At 50.0% G+C, this 20,595-nt stretch overlaps 10 protein-coding genes across 10 annotated transcripts; 4 read left to right on the forward strand and 6 right to left on the reverse strand.

Annotated features, from left to right (window-relative positions):
• Positions 1–33: 33 nt before the first annotated feature.
• Positions 34–1,539, reverse strand: An01g07410 (uncharacterized protein; the record flags this gene model as incomplete). The annotated part of the gene is made up of 5 exons (XM_001389128.3): positions 34–249; positions 472–583; positions 766–1,110; positions 1,333–1,433; positions 1,524–1,539. Coding segments are annotated over 5 exons (790 nt in total), but the record flags the coding sequence as incomplete, so codon positions are not given.
• A 624-nt stretch (positions 1,540–2,163) lies between these two features.
• Positions 2,164–3,713, reverse strand: An01g07420 (uncharacterized protein; the record flags this gene model as incomplete). The annotated part of the gene is made up of 3 exons (XM_001389129.3): positions 2,164–2,261; positions 2,317–2,455; positions 2,508–3,713. 3 exons carry the CDS (start codon positions 3,711–3,713, stop codon positions 2,164–2,166), a joined length of 1,443 nt encoding a protein of 480 aa, XP_001389166.3.
• A 1,714-nt stretch (positions 3,714–5,427) lies between these two features.
• On the forward strand, positions 5,428–6,774 carry An01g07430 (mitochondrial 54S ribosomal protein uL2m; the record flags this gene model as incomplete). The annotated part of the gene is made up of 2 exons (XM_059749319.1): positions 5,428–6,187; positions 6,290–6,774. The coding sequence occupies 2 exons, from the start codon at positions 5,428–5,430 to the stop codon at positions 6,772–6,774; spliced, it is 1,245 nt and encodes a 414-aa protein (XP_059605893.1).
• A 460-nt stretch (positions 6,775–7,234) lies between these two features.
• An01g07440 (hypothetical protein) lies at positions 7,235–7,605 on the reverse strand (the record flags this gene model as incomplete). Its single annotated transcript, XM_059749326.1, has 2 exons — positions 7,235–7,471; positions 7,570–7,605. 2 exons carry the CDS (start codon positions 7,603–7,605, stop codon positions 7,235–7,237), a joined length of 273 nt encoding a protein of 90 aa, XP_059605894.1.
• A 43-nt stretch (positions 7,606–7,648) lies between these two features.
• Positions 7,649–7,993, forward strand: An01g07445 (uncharacterized protein; the record flags this gene model as incomplete). The annotated part of the gene is made up of 1 exon (XM_059749333.1): positions 7,649–7,993. The coding sequence occupies one exon, from the start codon at positions 7,649–7,651 to the stop codon at positions 7,991–7,993; it is 345 nt and encodes a 114-aa protein (XP_059605895.1).
• A 189-nt stretch (positions 7,994–8,182) lies between these two features.
• An01g07450 (uncharacterized protein) lies at positions 8,183–10,466 on the forward strand (the record flags this gene model as incomplete). The annotated part of the gene is made up of 4 exons (XM_059749340.1): positions 8,183–8,331; positions 8,386–8,905; positions 8,969–9,766; positions 9,843–10,466. The coding sequence occupies 4 exons, from the start codon at positions 8,183–8,185 to the stop codon at positions 10,464–10,466; spliced, it is 2,091 nt and encodes a 696-aa protein (XP_059605896.1).
• Positions 10,467–10,818: 352 nt separating this feature from the next.
• Positions 10,819–11,935, reverse strand: An01g07460 (uncharacterized protein; the record flags this gene model as incomplete). The annotated part of the gene is made up of 2 exons (XM_059749347.1): positions 10,819–11,418; positions 11,597–11,935. 2 exons carry the CDS (start codon positions 11,933–11,935, stop codon positions 10,819–10,821), a joined length of 939 nt encoding a protein of 312 aa, XP_059605897.1.
• Positions 11,936–12,892: 957 nt separating this feature from the next.
• Positions 12,893–14,524, forward strand: An01g07470 (uncharacterized protein; the record flags this gene model as incomplete). The annotated part of the gene is made up of 7 exons (XM_059749353.1): positions 12,893–13,036; positions 13,085–13,126; positions 13,173–13,449; positions 13,495–13,605; positions 13,673–13,819; positions 13,886–14,225; positions 14,302–14,524. 7 exons carry the CDS (start codon positions 12,893–12,895, stop codon positions 14,522–14,524), a joined length of 1,284 nt encoding a protein of 427 aa, XP_059605898.1.
• A 307-nt stretch (positions 14,525–14,831) lies between these two features.
• Positions 14,832–18,218, reverse strand: An01g07480 (uncharacterized protein; the record flags this gene model as incomplete). The annotated part of the gene is made up of 3 exons (XM_059749360.1): positions 14,832–17,350; positions 17,412–17,655; positions 17,724–18,218. The coding sequence occupies 3 exons, from the start codon at positions 18,216–18,218 to the stop codon at positions 14,832–14,834; spliced, it is 3,258 nt and encodes a 1,085-aa protein (XP_059605899.1).
• A 32-nt stretch (positions 18,219–18,250) lies between these two features.
• On the reverse strand, positions 18,251–20,033 carry An01g07490 (uncharacterized protein; the record flags this gene model as incomplete). Its single annotated transcript, XM_059749365.1, has 2 exons — positions 18,251–18,367; positions 18,453–20,033. 2 exons carry the CDS (start codon positions 20,031–20,033, stop codon positions 18,251–18,253), a joined length of 1,698 nt encoding a protein of 565 aa, XP_059605900.1.
• Positions 20,034–20,595: the final 562 nt, after the last annotated feature.

Below are 20,595 nucleotides of genomic sequence, written 5' to 3' on the forward strand. Positions count from 1 at the left end.
CAAATCCCCCAAACTCCCCTTCCAAATCCACACCCTCCTCCCTCTTAACCCTCTGAACTTCCCTCGCCAACTCCTCCCTCAACAGCCTAGCCAGACTCTCCCCCTCCTCATCATCTAGATCCTCCCTCTGCCCACGCCCAAACATCACGTAACTCAAATGAGCCTTTCCCTTCCTTTCCGCCGGCCGATCAGGCGGCCTCGGAATAACATGAAAGTGAACATGAGGGACCTGCTGCGCCGCCCTGGCGCCTATTCAATTCCGATCCATTAGCAACCAAATACCGAATCAAGTAAATGATTCAAACGCCTCATCTCAAACATCGGCAATAGGCATGCGGATATGTGAATTCCACAAGCTATAAGATCAACAAACTAAACCGCCGCCCGTCGAGGTTACACAAGCATAGCATGTGTAGATAGACAGAGATAGATAGATAAATGGTAGTAAGTGCTTAGCAACCGAAAACTCACCATTATTCTGCACCACATTCCAATTCCACAACGAGTCAAAGTCCCCTTGCTCTTCCTCTCCGAAAAGCGTTCGCATCACAACTCGCGAGATGATGGGGAGCCATTGGCCGATCTGGGATTTCCATCCGTCAATCAGTACTCAGAGTATTTCACCAAGACACTGCCTGCCATAATCCGACAAACCCAAATTATAACTGACACACAACATAGCAACTCAATTCAATTCCAATTAAGCAAAGTAAGACACAAGCCCAGAACAACTTAAACTAAAGCTAAAAACTGTTGACAACGTACCTCCCTCCCCACACCGACCCTTACATCCCCCAACCTCTCACAATGCTCCCTCGTCGCAACCAAAACATGTCCCTTCGTCAAAGGCATAATATCCAAAAACGCAAGAACATGTCTAGTGGACAAGATGAGGTGTGCATCGCCAGAGCCTGGATTGCTCAGCTCGGCGAATGATTCCGGGGAAGGAATGTCAGTAGTGGGCGCCGCCGCAGCCGCTAAATTTAGATGATCATCGTGGCTGGAATTCTTCGGGCGGAAGAATGTCGTTGGTGGGAGGGGCGGGTATTTGTGAGCGATGGCGCAGAAGGGGCATGATTGGTGATGATCTGAGGTCATTTCCAAGGGTTGCTGGGTAAGATGGATGGATATCTGGGGTAAGTGACTGGGGTTGGAAAGTGAGGGTTGGGATTGGTGGTTAGTCGTGAAGTGACTGGGTCCGTTCCTAGGAGCAACGGGGACTAAATATGCGTCCGTGCTTTATAGCTAGGAGGGAAGAGAATTTGATCGTCGCCGGGGGTATTTTGAGTCGGAATTCAAGGCTTTGGTTGCTGTGCAGATAGATAAGGAGACTTGGTTGATGGATGAGACGGCTAGCTGCTTGTGATCCTCGGTGCCTCGGTTCCCAGCTCCATGGTCACTAGCAGTTTGGAAACTTGCCGTATCAACCACACCTACTTACATAGAAGGCTGACATCTATGTGATGTGCAAGTAGCATCAAGGGCTGGTATACAAACTTCCTGGTAGTTCAAGGCTAACTAACCATTTTTAACGCACATTACCGCTATCCTTCCCACTCTATCCGTGATAAACCCCGCTAACTCAACATGAAAGACACTAATACCAAAAATAAGCCCTTTTCACCCTTCTCTCCACCTTGGGTCTATGCCCCGATGCGTATTGTCGTAGCTGTATGGATTGGTTCATTCCGCACGCCTTGACCAAGATAATGCGGTGGTAGATATATCGTCACGGTCTTGCGGGAGCTGTGTAATAAGTCCGAAGAGTACCCGACGCCGATGAACAAGAACTTTGATCCAAAAATAAGAAGAAGCGAATAAATTTCCGTCCTTGAAATGTCCGACGCCTGGAAGTCACACAGGGTAAGACGGGAGAAGGTTATGTAAGGTATCAAAGCAAGTGCGAAACAACCCAGATACTACCAGAAATGAAGAGAATCGAAGAACAGCAGAGAAAACAAAACCAGATGTGCGCCAGACACCCCTGGAAGAAGCGAAGATGCAAACGTCCGCAACCGAAAACAACAAGATGCCGTTCATAAACATATGCAAGAGGTGCCTAATACCATCACGAATGAAATACCATCATATGGAATCAACAAACTCCTATCCTCGGTCGTGCTGCCTGACGCCGATATTAAGTCACCAGAGGCCCTGGGTTATTTATTCATGGTCTTTCATATAAGAGTAGGGCTCAGATAGTGAGCTGTTGATATACAAGTGGTGGTATTTCTTCGCCCATTGCCGGGTAAGGATGGATGCTAGTCAGGTTAGCGGTTGGTGGTCCAGTGTCAATACTAGATAGAGGCAACATACCCTTCAAGAACTTCTTGCTGGCGTACTTCTTGAAGAACGCCTCATGAGAGACAGGGCGGTGGAGATAATCAATCATTAGGCGGAAGACCGGATCGATCTCTTCTTCAGTATAACCGGCATAATGAGCCAAGGTGGCATCCTAAGTCGTCTATTAGCACAAGATGCTCGAGATATGTGTGCAAGGAACATACCCAGACACCCCGGTCAAGGATGAGTCGAGCCAGATACATGGCAGCAGCGGCCACATGACTCTGGCGGTAGCCCATGAACCTGTGGTCCAGAAGGCTGATTTCCATGAGGTACTTGCCAAGAGTACGGGTTTGGATATCATAGTTGTCTGCTTTCGAAATTCGACGGAGGAAGTTCATGGGGTTGGGGTAGCTCATGTTGTACTCCAGGGTAGCGAGGATGTGCCGTTCAGCATCCAAGATCTCACGATCTGTGAAAGTTCCGTCTGCGACGTCGGTGAAGTTGGCAACGTGTGGCGAAAGGACTTCCTCATATTTGGAGGCGATGAACATAGCGGCGACACCAACCAATTGAAGACGGTCCAGAGCCACCACCTCAGCAGAGAGGAAGCGGTCAATGATGTTGACAGCAAGGAAAAGGGTCTCGGGGAGGAGGCGGAAGCGGGTATGGACCTCGATGAGCCAGTCGACAAGGATGCCGCGCATCTTCCACTCCAGATCAGGTTGGTGTTCGATGTACTCGGCGTTGGGCAAGGTCTCTAGCTCAAGGTCCTTGAGGTATTCGAAGATATCGACGACGTATTCAGCAACCATCAAAGGATCGTCAAGATCTTCGGCGTCAAGGTCGTCGACAAAATCATCGACAGGCTTTTGCAAAACCTTCGGATCGACCGGAACGTTGACATCCTCCTTCGCGTTGGTGATCTTTTCGGCGACAGTCTTCTGTTCGGTGACCTTCTTCTCGACTTCGACCTTCTTTCGGGGGCGTGGTTCCTCCTCAGCTGCCTTCTCTTGGATGGCCTTTTCGCTGGATGTCCGCTTGGTGCCCGATCCACTTCCGGGGCGCTTTGTTTCTGTGGTAGGCTTCTTGGGGTTGCTGTCCTTGGGTCCCAGGGCAGCGCGTGACGAGTTGTTGCGAGTAAGTTTCTGAACTCCACCAGCCTGCAATGTTGCTTTCGACGTCAGGCCAACCTTCGTAGCAGCTGGCTTCTTGGCCTCCTTGGTCTCTCCATTCTCTGCTTTGGTAACATTGCTCACATCACCAAGGGCGGCGCGTCTACGGGTTCCGGTGGTGGTAGTAGCGGTCGCAGCCTTCTTCGTCTGGAGCGGCTTCTTGGCGGGGGGAGCCCCAGCGTCATTGACTGACAGGGCAGCGGCCTTGGCCCGCGTCAGACGCGTCGATGGGCCATTCTCGTCGTTCTCGTTCATCGTGCCTCTCGTACGAAGACTCCGAGCCTGTTGAACAGTTAGAGATATACGCGTGCAAACTGGATCTCCAAGCCCATCAGGCTCGCGACCGAGGATTGCACAACGCGTAGTGAGAGGCCAAGGAGACTTACAGGTGGCATGATGGATAGGGGGGGAAAGTAGAATGAATACAAGGAGGGGCAAGGAAGGGAATAAGAGTAGAGTGCAAGAGTATGGTTCTGCAGGCAGTTGGAAAGTCTAGTCAGCATTCCAGGAGAGATTACCCCAGTGGAGCTCAAATACCGGTTGCCGGAAGGTAGATTTGCACGTACCACGCGTGAATATGTGTCCAACCCCAATCTATTAGTTTGAATGCAAGGTTCCTCAAGTCGAACGGTCGGGTACTTGGAAGGAATTTGGCAGGAGTGGGCTCAGAATCGTGGCATATATGGCTTTGTTGATGCTATTGACAGGAGCTCGCAAGACCCAAGACACGTAACTTTCCACGGCGTTGACGACCCCAAGGTATGTTTTTATGGTGATATAGCAAGGTAGAAAAGTTGCTTAGAAGTAATGACACGAGAATCCGGCAAGAAAATTGGGTCCTATAAGGGGTGGTGGTCGCCTCCCTGGAGTAGATGATGATGGAGAGGAGTAGGAAAAGGTGGTAAACTTGACAGGGCAAAGAGGATGTTTGGCCCTAGTCTTAGCGTGGAAACTGGCCAGGCTGGGAAAGATGCCCCACAGCACAATCCAGTTGGATCGCGTGGATTGCGGATTATTAACTGTTGTACAACGTCGTGTATATGCAAGCCTGGAGACAATAGTCACGGTCCCCAGGTATTATGGTATGTACGGTGAAGTCCAATTGAGAGATAGTAGTAGGTAGGAGAGAAGTGGAGGGAAAGGAAGAGTGACAGACGGGAAGAGGCGGCAACGAAGGGGGGGGAAAGAAGGCAATTAAAGGAAGCAAGTCTATGGTTCTGTATGGATCGATCGCATGTATGTATCTGTATGCGTATGTATGACGGACGTGACTTTCCTGGCAGAAGTCGCTGTAAAAAGGGCGGAATTGGTGGTGAAAAAGGTGGCAGGCAGGGTGGTAATCATACAGTCACGGTTTACGGGAGTACTCCCTAAGGGAAACAAGGCGGATCCTCATCCATGGTCGATGCCTGAGCTGACCCAGGCAGGAAGACACCCTCGACTCTCAAAACGCCCGTCGCGAGCAAAAACGTGATGGAGCGCGGCCACGATCGCCAAAACAATAGTTGGTTGCGCGGCAACCGACCCGGAGCTTTTACGCTTTTGCGTCCCCTTCGGACGTGTTGCCGTGTCGCGCCGTCCCGTGACTCGAGAACTGTGCCACACTTAGTCAGTCCCGGAAGTGGCGGTGCATTTCAAGTCATGTGCCCTGGCATCAAGCCACACCTCCCAAGCCATGCCAGACATTTTTGCTTCGGAGATCGAGTAGAAGTGCGGCTATTGTCACCGGTGCCCCAACAACACTCCAATTGAGCAAGGTGTTGCTGATAGTGGTGTCAGGGACGCTGGATTCTTGCATTGCCTGTTTTTTGTCTTTAATTTCAAGCATGCTCAAGCAGTAGCTTGCTTGGTATTCCTCACACCATTCACGGTACGACATTGCGGTATTGCTTTGACATCTCCGATCACGACCGATTGACATCGAAATCCTTCCAACTTCCTACCTCCGCCACAGCCATTCAAACTCAATATGCTTCAAACTCGGTTGGCCCTGACGGGCCTTCGTCTTCCGTTTAGAACCTTGTCCTCGGCCGTTTCGTCCCGGGCCTATTCGACTGTCGTCCGCGAGCAAGAGAATCCGTCCGCTGACGAGCCTGCAAGTTCGACGTTTGACCCCAGTATCGCCTTCGCCCCTCCACCCACTCGTGATGACGCCGGTATCCTTCTACGTTCCTATACTCCACGAACCCCCGGTATCAGACATTTGCGCCGACCGATCAATGACCACCTGTGGAAAGGACGCCCGGTGCAGAAGCTGACGTTCCCCAAACGAGGTCAAGCCAAGGGTGGTCGTAACAACTCTGGTAGAGTGACTGTCCGGCATCGTGGTGGTGGCCACAAGCGCCGTATACGAATGGTTGATTTTGCGCGTGACGCTCCCGGTCCGCACGTGGTGGAACGTATCGAACATGACCCTGGTCGGAGTGCTCACATTGCTCTTGTCCGTAGCCAGGAGACCAAGAAACTGAGTTATATCCTGGCTGCGGAGGGTATGCGGGCTGGTGACGTTGTCCACAGTTACATGTCTGGTATTCCAGAGGAACTCTGGAAGAGCATGGGAGGTACTGTGGACCCTGGTGTTCTCGCTGCCAGAACCGCATGGAGAGGAAACTGCTTGCCGCTGCACATGATGCCTGTCGGTACTCTGGTCTTCAACGTCGGTTTACGTCCTGGTCAGGGAGGCCAGCTCTGCCGTAGTGCTGGTACTTTTGCGACAGTCATTGCCAAGGGTATCGATATCAAGGCGAAGCGTGATCATTCTGACGGCCAAGAAGGAGAAGCGGGAGCTGTTGAGCAGAAGCCTCTCACGCAACGCGAGAGGCAAAGAAAGGAGCGCATCTCTCAACATGTCACCATCCGTCTTCAGAGTGGTGAAGTTCGTCTCATTCATAAGGACTGCTGCGCGACTGTTGGCGTCGCTAGCAACCCTAACCACCAGTACCGCCAGCTTGGTAAGGCTGGTCGCTCTCGTTGGCTCAACATTCGGCCTACCGTTCGTGGTCTTGCCATGAACGCCGCCGAACATCCTCACGGTGGTGGTCGAGGCAAGTCGAAGGGTAACGTTGACCCGAAGAGTCCTTGGGGTATGCCGGTATGTATCCTCGCCTCGCTATTCCTTCCTTTGCTTCCAGGCCTCATCCATGCTAATGTCTTCGTTTTTACAGGCGAAATCCGGTTACAAGACTCGTCCCAAGTGGAAGATCAACAAGGCTGTGGTTCATCCCAGAGAGCGCAACCAAGGCAAGCGTCGTCGTGGATACCACTAGACGCCGTCGTGAACATGAAATTTTACTTTATTCCTTGGACCTTCTTATAGCTATTTCACGGTTATATCAAATGTGATTCTATCACCGCTCGGGGTAAAAGCTGGGTAAAGCAGAGCATGCATCTTCGGAATCTCCCCATCTGTCGAAGGTCCTTCTTGTGGGTTTAGATGGTGGGAAGTCATTTCCTGTTCACCTTGTTGTACTATACTTTATTTTGTCTTGGCTACCATGGGGGATTCCAGCTGTCTATACTCCAGCTCCTTTGCTTTTTATCCGGGTCTCCTTCATGTGTTGTTTATGCTCCGGCGTTTTTCTTGTATACTACATGGGTTAGAGTACAATCAATCCTATTACACAGTGCACATATATGCTTTGAACAACTCCTTCACTCATGAAAGTTATGTATCCGGTGGAGTGGACAGCAATCAGTCCTGGCATGGCATAGGGCGGACGCGAAGCCTCATTGGGGTGAACGAGCAGCGGGTCTAGAACAGGCTGAGACCGAGAGAATCAAGCCGAAGCCGGTGGAGTAATATCATCGCGCTCAACTAAAACACTACATTCAAACTCGCCTTCACGTCCGCGGGAAAACCGCTGTAAGCTTCGCTCTCTAATGGTCCCGATCCACGCTTCATTAGCATGAACTCTGACTAACAAAGTAGGATCCTTGGTTCCGTTCGAGTCCTGTACCGTCCTCGGCCTGACTGACATAAGCTCGATCGTGCACCTACCATCTTTCCCTATAGCCTAACGGCTTTCTAGCTTCTTCTGCGTTCTGTTAATGCATGCCGGTCTTTTTCGCGTGTTCGATGCCTCCAAGTATCCATGATCGAGGCACAGCCCACCTGGCTCGGAAAAGCTGTGCCCACCTTACAGGCCATTCTCGACACACATTAGCTCCCCACCCGCATCGCGCGCCCGGCCATGGCCGATAATGCCAATCGTCTAACACAGCAGACTCAAGCTTCTCCATCCCAACCACAGCTTAATGCAGCATATGAAGAGGCAGCATCAATCGCCATAGAGCATCACAATACAAGCAGCGATTATATTCCCCGCCCCAAGCGTATCGCATGCGTACTTTGCCGAAGGAGGAAGTTAAGATGCGATGGAAACAAACCCAGTTGCGGGAGATGCTCTCGGTTGGGTCATGAATGCATATTTGATGAAGTGCGCAAGAAAAGCGGTCCCAAGCGGGGTTACGTGAAGCAGCTTGAAGCACGTCTGGGTATGTCCATTGTCTGTCAATACCTGACACTCGATTTCTGATCGGAGGCATGTGGGCGCCGATCTCACCGTCTGCTTCTCTGACATCACACTTATTATGCAGCCCAGGTCGAAACACTACTCAAAAGTCAGGGAGCACAAGTACAGCAAAGCCAGGGCAATAGTCCTATTGCCTTACCCTCAATCAATTCGACTGGCGTGCCCGACACCTCTCCCCAGGATGATGTCCATATGTCATCTCCGGAAGGAGAGACTGATCCTACTTATTCGACTCCCGCATCAAATCATGCAGGAACAGCAAGCGCCAATGAACCAGAAGGTAGATTGATAGGCCTGGGGCTGGAAGAACCCCTACCCACGCAGGAGGTTATTGATGAGCTGCAAGTTTTCCTCCCCACAACTGAGATCTTTATCCACCTTCTAATCCTGTACAGGACCACGATATACTTCGAGAAGATACATCTGCGGCTTCCCATGATACATCGCCCAAGGTATCTGGCAGCTTCGAGCCTTGCTCCTGCCTCACGACCCCCTATATGCTTACAGTACATAATGTGGTGTCATGCGGCGTCTGTCACCAACAAGTACGCCAGTCTTCACAGTATTTTTTACCAGCGGGCTCGTAAGTACGCTGAACTAGACGAGTTGGAAGGTCTTGGCGAGCGTGCGTTGTCTACCGCACATTGTCAAACCTGGGTGCTCATCGGCACATACGAATTCAAAATGATGTTTCTTCCTCGAGCGTGGCTAAGTGTCGGGAAGGCTGTCAGACTAGCGACTATGCTAGGTCTAAATGGTATAGACGAAGAGGGTCTCAACGTCAAACAGACATTGCCGCCTCCCAAAGACTGGTCTGAGAGAGAAGAGCGAAGGAGGGTATTTTGGATGGCGTTTTGTCTTGATAGATACGCAAGCGTCGGTACTGGATGGCCTGTCTCGTTTGATGAGAGAGATGTCAGTTGCTTCAGCGTCTGCTCTATTTGAAAGGGAACAAGCTTGTCTGACTGAGCTCGACAGATTTTCACGAACCTTCCTGCATCAGAGGAATCATTTATCGGCAACGAACCGCAACAAACCGGTCGACTCGCAGACGTACTGGTAACCGGGAATATTGCTACGATGTCAACATTTGCAGGAATCGTGATATTAGCTTGCATGTTCGGAAAGAATGTAGCACATCTGCATCGACCTGATCCCCAAGACAATGATCATGATCTCAATGGCAGGTACTGGCAGCGGCACCGTGCCTTTGATAATCTTCTACTTCATTTTGCCCTCTCCATGCCAAGTCATCTGCGACTGACAGTCTTAACGACCGATCCAAACATCATATTCTGCAACATGGCTGTCCACACAGCAACGATTTGTCTACATCAAGGGGCGATATTCAAAGCTGAAAAGAATAGAATGCCGGAACAGATTGCCACTGAGAGCAAGCGACGATGTATATTAGCTGCCGATCAAATCTCCAACATAATGAAGATGATCAGTCATCTGGATCTAAGTGTTGTCAGTTATAGCATAACTTCTATTCGACTTCATTGTGCTAACACAAAGCAGATGGATCCATTTATGGCTTTTTGTATATACGTGGCTGCGCGCGTTTTCATCCAATACCTGAAGTTTCGCCCCAATGACTCCGCTGCACGTTCATCTCTCCAATTTGCCTTTTCTGCACTCGATGTCTTGAAACAAAAGAATCCACTGGCTGAATCATTTATGATCCAACTTGAATTTGACATCGGTGGGACTGCCTTTGGAGATGTTCGGACTCCGAAAAGGATGTGCTTCGCGTCCCATATACCACATACTATGGTAAGCATGCCTGTTATACCAGTGACGGCGATCTGCTGACCAGAGACCATTCTAGGCTGGCGCGAGCAATCCACAGAATGCAAACCAACCAAGAGTTCAGGCCGATAATTTAATCCCAGATCACCATCAAAGCACTCCTGGACCCACACCCACTGCACATGCATATCAACAGACTACCACTGAGATGCCACCAGGCCGACCAAGCACAACGATTCAAAACGGCACCAATACATCCAATCACGCAGCACCGACCAGAAAGGGCAATCCTATATCAAATCTGGATACGCACATGCCTCCTACATCCAACGACAATGCCAACACCAATCAGTCAACCAATACCATACCTTCACAGCTAGCTTCCACTCTGAACAACCTCAACATGGGACCAACGACATACCCCTCCTCAGCACAAGCCCCTATTCAGCCAGATGTGTTCTACCCCAATGTCTTTGCTCCGTTCCAATACGAAGCCGACACCTCCTTTCCCAATCAGCCAACTCAGCTTGATCCGACGAGATCCGAAAACCCCCTCACTACTGATTCTGCGTGGACTACCTCAGAGAACCCTATACCTGACCTCAGCGATGAAAATCTAGTCAATAATCCGCCTAATGGCCCCGAAGCTCTCAGCGACGCTCAGTGGGCATTACTCGCTTCGGGGGCCTGGAAGTCGTGGCAAGGGTTGAATTTTATGTCTTGAGCTTCAGCTTGGGAATGGAAGCAGTGAGCTCTTTGCGACAAAGTGGCTGGTGATGTGATCTACGATATATAGATGACTAATGATTGATGCTGAATATGCTGTGGGCTCTTTTTCTTCGAAAATCGTATTGAGCGTAGCACGTTTACATCTCCTTCGCAATATCCGCGAACCAAACAGAGTATATCAAACCAGCATAGGAATGGACTCTATACAAGACATGCAATACAATGCTTAATATCTACCGTAGACATCATAAGCTCAAATAAACATCCAACGCGCCAAACGCCACAAGACACACATACACAAAGATGCAAAGTAATATCACCTTTTCGAACCATGGATACCGCTGTTTCTACAAACTTCCACCCGCAGCCCCTACAATTCTCAAACCGCCTGGGCCCGATCCATCCGCAGTAGTAGAATATGCAAGCCAATACCTCGAAGGATGCCACGCGACAGCCGGAATCCCCGAATTGGCATTTCCTCCCGTAGGAACGGTATGAACACTCTCACCCGTTTCCGCATGGAAGATCTCCAACCCATTACCACCACAGCCTACCTCATCACAAGCGCCGCAGATGAATCTACCGTCGAAGCTCCAGCTCACGCCACGCACGGCTCCACCGTTATTGCTCGAGACAGTACGCTTGCAGATCCAGTCCGTTGTATCCCATAGGGAGATGAGGGCGTCGCTGCCCCCGACGGCGAGGTAGCGACCTGTAGGTGCTAAGGAGATGGAAAGGCAAGCAGAAGTGTGGGCGTGAAGGGTGTGGAGATTGGCAAAGGACGGGTAAGAGATGATTTTGACGGTGCCTTCGCCGGTCGTGGCGAAGAGGTGGAGGTCTGGGGAGGAAGGGGTGGACATGTGATGTGAGAAGGTCGTTGCGTTTGTTTGGATGGGCTGAGGGTGTGGTTCTAGGGCTGTGTAGGTTGATGGTGTGAAGGTGGGCTTCTGTTGTTGTTGCGTCGCTGCAGCGTTGAGTGGTCCGTCTGGGTGGATGGTTGGGGTGGAGGGGGATTCGACGGAGATGGGTATGAGGGTGTCGTCCTAGAGATATTGGGCGTTTGGTCAATTGACAAGTCCCTGATGCTGAGCGCATTGTTTTCGTGCTCGTGTGTGTTTTGCTCACCTTCCTGCCAACGATCATTACCCTTCCATCAGCAGACCAGGACAAGGTGAATGCCTCGCCTCCGACGTCTAGACGACTGACGCAGGTCTTTGACCGGACATCCCAAACGCGAACGGTTCCATCCGTAGAGCAGCTGGCCAGTTCGGAGTCTCGAACGGGGTTGAACACGACTTTCTCAATTCCAGCAGTATGGCCGCGCAGTTCGGTGGAGTATTTCACTTGCGAACGCTCAGGGTTCCAGATCCGAAGGGTACGGTCTGCGGAGCCGGTGGCAATAAGTTGACCGGTAGGGTTCCAGGCTATTGTGCGAATCCTAGATTTTCCGTCGTCCTCCATCATCAGTATGCGTTTTGCTTCTCTGCTGTGATAGTAATATGTCGGATGGGCATATACGTATGAGAACCAGGCCCGCGAGCAGCGGGATCATGGTAGTTCTGTGTTTTTAGACCACCAAATGCAAGACCAAACCGGTCTTTCGGGAGGAGATTCCGTCGAGGAGGCGCCATTGTCAAGGTGGTACTTGTGTAATTGTTGCTGCTGCTGGCGGGTTCGCGATTGCGGCGGCAGCAGCCTGAACTGATGCCCCGCAGGGCTGTGAATGGCGGAGTGGGGAGAGAGTTCCTTGCAAAATGAGTGGCGAAGAAGACTTCAGTAACGAAAGTAGTTTCTAGGAGCAATTGCGAAACGGCGCTGCCAAATTGCGGGGAGATTCGAAAGGGCTCTTGCGCGCGATGTTCGATCGATGCCCGCAGAGAGTGTGAGGCGCGTTCGGTGATTGGCTGGAGCTCGGCGATAGAAGATCACAATCGAGATGACATAATGCTGGCACTCGCCAGTTGGCTAGGCGTCTGACCTACAGGTATAGTATTGAAGGTTGTCAATTTTTTTAAGGACACTGTGAGGAGTGTCATTCTTGATATACAGTTCGGTACTTTGTCCAATTCATTCCATAACACTCTCTCTTGGTAGACTTGTCCGAAACGTGCAGTCAGTATATGGTCAGGTGACCCGGCGGAACATTCCAAGCAGCAATTATCTTGCATATCAGCCAGTAGTATACGGCGTAACTATACAAGAGCTTTTTGCATCTGTGTGCTTAAATCCATCAGTTATTACTTATTGATGCATCACGCCTTCTATTAGCCGTCCAGTGTGAGTCGAGCAGCTATTGTATAGGGCCGAAAATTCTCTCCGAGCTCAACCACAAATTTCATCTACCGGTATTCAAGACTTGAGCTAGACTGCCGACGGTCTAATCGACGGATCGCCAGGCTTTGTTATAATCTTCTCAGAAGCATGCTCGACTTTGAAGATGATGCGTCTAAACGCGAAAAATGCTACACCACCATAGGCCAACTGCCTGCTTTTATCGATCCCAAGCAGCCGCCCACGAAACGGTCCCCCTGCTCGGCCATCCTTGGCCATCCATTCGTTCACACGGTAAGATACTCTGTACTCTTTATATATTTCCCGGACTATTATCACTAGGCTCTTATACTGTGGTTGTGCTGTGACAGTTCCTCATCATATGTATGTTGGCACAATATTAGAGAAACGCTAACTAGTCGATGCGTAGGTTGAAGTCATTTTGCCAAAAGACATTTTCTCGCATGTGCAACCCCAGCTGCAAAAGCTGCGATATGCTAGAGTTTTTATGTCGCTATCTTCTCTGCTCGAGGGTGAATTCTTCAATACTTACATCAAGACCGGTAATTATTGCGTTTTCCACTCTTCGTCGCCTCCTGGCTGGGGCGCAAAGGCCGATATAGTAGCTAACATACATGGTATAGGGAATATTCTCATGATATCAGAGGGACGCTCAGGCTCAGACAGTGTCTTCACTCTTAAAGATGGTTTGTAGTCTCCGGCTGTGGTTTTCTAGCATACTCAGCTAACAGGCCCCCTAGGCATCCTAAAATTGGAGCTGAGCAAAGAAATCTTCGAAAGAACAGGGCTTACAGGGAAGCCGGTTCGCAGCGGAGGAAGAAAGCATGCAAAAGAGAGGTTCAGTATGTTCTTTCCATACCATGCCCCCCAAACCGAGGAGACATGCTGACAACAAGTCCTGGTAAACAGTCGTGGAAATCAACCTTCGACTTCCCTCCATGCTTCACGGCAAGAAGGGCTTCGAGAGAATTGTATGGGCTTTCAAGAACGTTTTAAACCAATCAGTAGCCTGGCTATTCTTCGATCTTACAACTAGCTCGGGTGGCGTTTCAGAAGGTACTATACCTTATCAGGCGCTCTTCTGCGGGTTTCTCCCAGGACCATACACTAAAACATGAGCAGATGACCCCTCCCTAAAGGGAAACCAGCCCCAAATCATCAATTGCCAGCCTATTTTCACCGAGCACTCCAATATCCTTGTCCCTCCTCTCCCTGGAGCAGAAATCACAGACGAGTCCCGCGGAGCAGCAGAACTAGAAGACCACTGCAACGAGCTCTCCGAATGGCTTGCAATGGTATCCCTCGAATCGCCTCGCGTGTCGGCTCATGACGATGTGGATCCCTATCTATGTCGTTACAGTGTACCCGATTTGGATAATGCAAAGTCCACCAGTCTTGTCAGCCTGAAGTGGCAAGGACTTGTCCCGTCTCGTTGGATCATCGAATTATTGGTCGCGTTATTGTATGCTCCACATGCCCTGTTATGACACTCATCTGATATTGAATAATTTGCTGACTTGGCTTCTTTGCGTTTTCAGGAAGGAAACTGCTCCCAAGTCTCTTGCCCCGTACGCTTGGTTCGCGCTTTCTGCGAGTGCGCTGGGAAGAGAAGCCGTGGAGGCACGCGATGGGTACACGGTTATGGTGCTTCCGGCACATGTGCCAAAGCAAGATGTGTTGGGGGTGCAGGCAGATAGTCCGTCTAAGGGTAATGGCCGGCACTTTATATGTTGGGAGTACGTCGGTGCTTCGATTCTATGAACTGTTTTATAGTATGCCGCTGTCCGGTGGGCTCAGGAGTGCAGTTACGGTTGTTCAATATACCCCAAATCTGAAAAGTACCTACTACATCTTTGGGCATCCATTACATTATGTGCGACTCTAATGATCAAATGATATTATTCCTCTAGCTATTGAAGTTGTTCTGCATGTCCGTTGGTATCCAAAATCATAATCCCTAGTTGCATTCAATTTATCCTTTGTCCCAAACTCCATACCCAATACACGCCAAACGATATTAAGAACCCTTCAAGCAAATATAAAGTACTGACCAAGACATGAATAACAGTTATCCGATGAGATCATTAACCATGTCCTGCAGAACAGGTCGATTCCCAAGGACTCTACCACCGCTCATCAACTTAGCGCCCCTTTTAGCAGGTTTCTTCAAGCCAGTCGGCGATAGTCGAGTCTGAACGGGACCGAATGGACTGCGGGTTGTCTTCTTGGATGACACAGGGCTCTTGCCCTTCTTTGGACTAGGTGTAGACCTGTCCAGACAAGACTGCGATGGTACCATTTCAGATTCGAAGATATGATCCGTCATGGCATCTCTAGGCAGATCATAGACCCATCCTCGCTCTTGGACTAGTTTCACGTATTTTCCAAGGAGCTCGTTGCCATCGCGGAGAGTACTCTTGCTTCCGACGACGAGAAGCTTAGTCCGTGCTCTGGTGAATGCGACATTGACGCGTCTCCAGTCACGAAGTAGATCACCGACGTTCTTGTCAGTGTTGCTCCGCACGCAGCTCAGGATGATCACTTCCTTGTCTCGGCCCTGGAACTTGTCTGCCGTATGCATCTCAAGCTCCGGTAGGTAGCGGCTGAGGTTTTGTTTTAGGAGTGACAGTTGGCTTCGATAGAGGGCTATGACACCTATGCTGCGTGCGGGGATGCCGCAGGAAATGAATGCTTCAACGAGTCGGCTGCAAATAGTTGCCTCAGTAGGGTTCACAATCCGTGAACCGTTTGCCACATCCAGTGCAGGTATGGAAAGCGTATCTGTGTTAACAAGTCGAGTTTTGGCAGACGGTTCGACCAGATCCTTGAGCCAGCAACGGCCTTGGCTTGTGCCCAAGCAAACCTGTCGCTGACTACGTGGCTGAGGGAAGGTGCTGGGATGATGTTGCTTGAGACCGCCAATATTGGGAACAGTGAGTGAGCGCACTGCAACATCTGCAGTCCCACATTTGAGACGACCAGAATATATGAGGGTGTTAGATAGAAGCATGATGTCCTCACACATTCGATACTGGTGTTCCAGATTGACAACGGAATCGGGGTGGGAGTCAGACAGCAATTTAAAAAGACTGACATCCAGGCCGCCTTCTTGGGCCTCCTTATTCTGCACCAACGGAGGCAGTTGATAGTGGTCACCAACAAGGATAAACGTCCTAGCCATTCGAATAGGTCCTAGGCACACTGGAAGCGTGATTTGAGAAGCCTCATCAACTATGCAATAGTCGAACATACGTTGGGTGAAGATACCATGACTGACCCCGAGGCAGGTAGTCGCCACCACCTGCGAATCTTCGTATGAGGCTTTCAGCTCTTCCATTGTGCTTTTAGGCACCGCTGCCAATTCAGCAAACTGCTGAACATCAGGATGTACTTTTGCAGGAGCCCCAATTCGCAAGATACGGAAGTTATCATCCTTGATTTTCAGTAGGATGTTATCAACCGCCGTGTGAGTGTAGGAGGTCAAGAGGACGCTCTTGCCTTGTGCCACTAAGGCACGAATGATATGAGCAATGGTGGTAGTCTTGCCAGTACCAGGCATTCCAAGGACCAAGGCATAATCTTCAGCACACATGACCTTGTCGATGGCTTGTCGCTGATCGACGTTTAAGGCTGCCTTGTCAGATTCAGACAAAGTATATGCAGATGCAGTGGTTTTGAAAGCTGGCGCCTCCCGTTTAACGATCAACCTCCTCAGCTGTCTAGCCTGAAATAGATCCCGTTCCATCATGGAAACGAGGTTCGTTCGGACAATTGCCATGCCGTTACTGAATTCGTCCTTGTCTAAACGGTAGACCGGCTCTTCTTCCGACTCAGCCGGTGACGGGGAGGCACCGTCCTCGAGTATTTCCATTATACCCTTGAACGACTGGTTACGCGTGGCATCAAAGCCCCTAGCTCTCGTTCTGGCGTTATGTAACCTCCTGTCTACCGCGACGGTAATGTGTCTTCGGCTGACTTGCACAACGTATCCATTTGCAAGAGCAAAGTGGCCCTTCTCATCAGAGACCACGATTGGTTCTCCAAGTGTGAGCTGGGATTCAGTAAATGAAAATGATGGGTGGGCTTGTTTTTTGATGAAAGTATAGCGATAGCGATTAATCTTGGGTCCATCTTTCTCCTCGTAGGAGGAATTAGGGTCGATCACGACATTGCCAAAACATCGACCCAAAGCCTCGCGCTCGCTGCTAAGCATGGTCCAAAGCTCGCGCTTGAACCGAATCATGCTTTTTTCCTCTTTGGTCAACAAATCATCCCATTTTCGAAAGAAGTCGCGATCATCAGGAGTCAGGTGGTCCATGGCGTTGACAAAATCATCACCAAGACCGCTAGTTTCACCATCACCATCATCTGCAAGCTTATGGTAGATGAAACAAGGTGTTTTTGAGTAGCACTTGTTGCAAAATGAGGACTTCTTGGCCATCGGCGGCAGGTGCGTTCTCTGGCGCATGTATCCGACTATGCGATTTCGCTGCTGGATCATCTGCAGGAGCTCATGCCGGATGCCACGAATCCGGAATATTTTCGTTGTTTCGAGGTAATATAACAATCCAAAGGTACATTCCACATCTACAGGGCCGCGTCAGTTTCTATCGATAATGGGGTTTAACACCGGTAGGGGCTCTCTTACCGTAGCGATCAGAAAGCAGCAAAGTATACAGAGCCGTCTGTGCCCTGTGAGCCTGATTTGTATCCCTATTGCCTGTTTTGAGCTCAAGTGGTACGACCAGGTTTTTATCGCTCTCGCCGTCATGACAAGCGACTTGCACAGTGGCATCAACGTTGCCTTTGAGTCCATACATTGGAGACCAAATATGCTCCTCGACTTCGAGGAGCTTATTGATACTTAAACTCAGCTTGGAGTTGCCACGGTCCTCAACCAGCGATTCCGCCTTTGGAACAGTCAGTATAGCTATCACGAATGGTGGCTGGTTTAACTTACACTTGGCTTTAACCTGAGGAACCGCTCTGCCCAAGCCTGCACGCCCGGTATCCGACTCATCATATATTCAACAGCCTCCGGAATAGTCATGCGGATCAAGTATAGATCCTCGATGCGCTTGACAGTCACGCCTTCAATCAAAGTCCTTAGCGAGTTCGTATCCCATTTGTTGAGCTTGATTGCTTCTTGAAACACCTCATGAAATATGTTCCCAAAAACTTGCGCTTTGCCTAGCTCGGACGTGTACTTGATTCGATCCTGCAGGACGGCGCGGCGCTGGCAACTAATCGAGTCTGCCACGACAGTTGCAGAGACCAGGTGGTCCGGATGGAGAATAACCATGTTCCTAGAATCATCCACGATGCAATGTCCTGTGGCATCGAAATCCCCGATTAAGTGGATATATGATTCCTTGACGCATGGACACTCGCACCAAGACTCTCGAAGGATGACGACTTTCTTTTCCTTCGACCTCTCATCTTGTACAGAAAGCATCTTTTCTTGGTGTCAGTGGGAATGTAAACCTGTTAGGTTTTATGGTGACAGACCTGTTCTGGCTGAACGCGCCCTTTGATGGTCTTATACGCAGACTCCGCAATATCAACAATAAGGTAGCGCTTGATGGCTTGTCGGCTTCTGACGTTCTATATATGGGCCTTAGTAAGTATGTAACATATAAACCCACTAAGAATGACAAACATCGTTTGTTGCATCTGCTCCTGAATGCACCATGGATTGTTCGATGGCCTCAATATCCAAGCCATCATCGTCAAATTCATCACCAAAAGACGCATCTTGTTCTCCCTTCTTCTGAATGAACGCTTCAGACGTCGCGCCAAGATAATCCCCGGATTTGACTTCTGGAATTGATTGTCTGAAAGCTGCTGGCCTCGTAGAAACGGGCTTTGCCATATCAGTGCTCTGCGACTTTTCGCATTGAGCGAGAAGATCCCCCATACTGTCCGACAACCCATCAAAATCATCGTCAAATTCATCAGCATCAAGGGTATCAACATCATTAGTCGGTTTTTCCACATTAATTTCCATAGTCACCGCATCAGTCTCTGTCCATTCCTCAGTCAAAGCGCGGGCCTCTGTTGAAGCCTTGTTGTTCACAGGTTGACCACTCAGAGCCTTGTCATTAAGGTGAGAGGAGCCGGCATCCACAAATGGATCCATCGAGGCTTCTGCAAGATCGAAGAAGTCCTGGTCAAATTCATCGTCCCCATAATCTGATGAGGACTCTTCCAACGGTTTCCTGTCTTCGGGGGCAGCATGAATAATCCTGGGTTCGTGCACTTGGCTGGTTATCTTCGAGGCTTGTACTTGGCTCTTTCTATCCTCGGTCGGAGATTTTGATCTGCCACGCCTGTCTTGGTTACGTGCTGGGACAGGAGACGAGTCAGTTGTGTCCGGTAGCGGCCCAGGTGCCTTTTTCAAAGTCTTTTCGATTTCCTCCACGAGAGAACTGATATTGGGGCCTTGGTAGTTTCCAGGGTTGACAACATTACTTCTCGTTCTTGAGAAAATGCTTCGTCCTGCACCAAAGTTTTCCTTGTCGATCCTTCTTCGCTTGGTCTTCGAACTTGGCCATTCTGCCATACAGCTATTTGATCGTCTAAGACCTGAAGAATCTCGACTGGTGCGCACTGACGCTGGTGTTTGCGGTGAAGAAGAGAGGAGATTTGTGAAGCGTGGCCGAAGTTGCTCACCATTGCTATTGGCAAGTGTTTTGCTCACATAGCTGTTCCACAGGTCAGCAGCGAGGTCATGCTGCGGAGTCTTTATGAGTGTCTGAGAATTCTGCAAATCAATTGATCCTTTGCGCCTGCTTTTCGAAGTCCCTGCCAGAGGAGAACTAGTCGGGGATGAGCTGTGGCGGCGCTTTTTACCCTGTGTTGCAGGCGTCTGAGACATCCTATCAGGATTTGAGCTTGCAGGCACATGCTGCCAGACAACGTAATCTTCTGGGGTGAATTCCGGCATAGGAGCATGGATGAAAGCATCCTCTGCATTGTTGATAAGGTCCGCAAGAGGGATTCTATTTCCTGGTGTGTGAGGGCATTCCTTCGATGCCTTTGGTTCTGCTGGCTCCGTTGTTTGATTTTGATTATTTGCCTTCGATTGTTCGGTTTCCATCACTCCGTTCAACCAAGATGTCTGGTTCTCCTTGTTCGCATGGCCAGGTGCTAAGGAAGTCTTCTGAGGGGTCTTGTCTGGGGTTGGTCCATTTTGATGGTTATACCGAAAAGCGTTCAATTTCGACCGTGATTGCGAAGATACCCTGTATGTTCCGTTGCCCGTGTTCATCGTGTTTTATAGTTGGCGTTCTTCGGGAGCTGGGGGGCAATGGGGCATCTCGAGAAGAAAGGCCTAGGCGGTTAGCAGGAGTATGTCAAGTGGATCCTCGATCATCTGAATAATTCCGCGAACAATAAGTACCTTTATTTTATCGACTGGCATTAGAATTCCTTGACAACCGAGTCATAAGTGACAGGTTCAAGACAGAGTGCTAATGCAGACCAGAATTGGTTCAATGCACGCAATAGTAGCATTGCCGATGCGCGATATGCGATAAGCCAATTTAATTGGTCTCGAACGCGTCGCGCGTCGAGTGCTCCTGCCTCAGGCATATTACTGTTAATGCCTGTGACATCAGGCCGAAAGGCGGCAAGGAAATTTGCCTGATCGGGCCTAGCGGCAGAATCCCAGCAGTCATCGGCCTTTTGCGGCTTCTGAACATCAACCGCTTGACCGTCACATCACCCCTCCACCTGCCGCTCCTGCCGCTCCAACGAAAGCAGTGATATTTGAAATCACTCAATTGGGTCGACTATTGTCGTCGCTGGTCGAACGGATTCCTAATTTCGGC

Source organism: Aspergillus niger (assembly GCF_000002855.4).
Source record: "Aspergillus niger supercontig An01".
NCBI classification, from domain to species: domain Eukaryota; kingdom Fungi; phylum Ascomycota; class Eurotiomycetes; order Eurotiales; family Aspergillaceae; genus Aspergillus; species Aspergillus niger.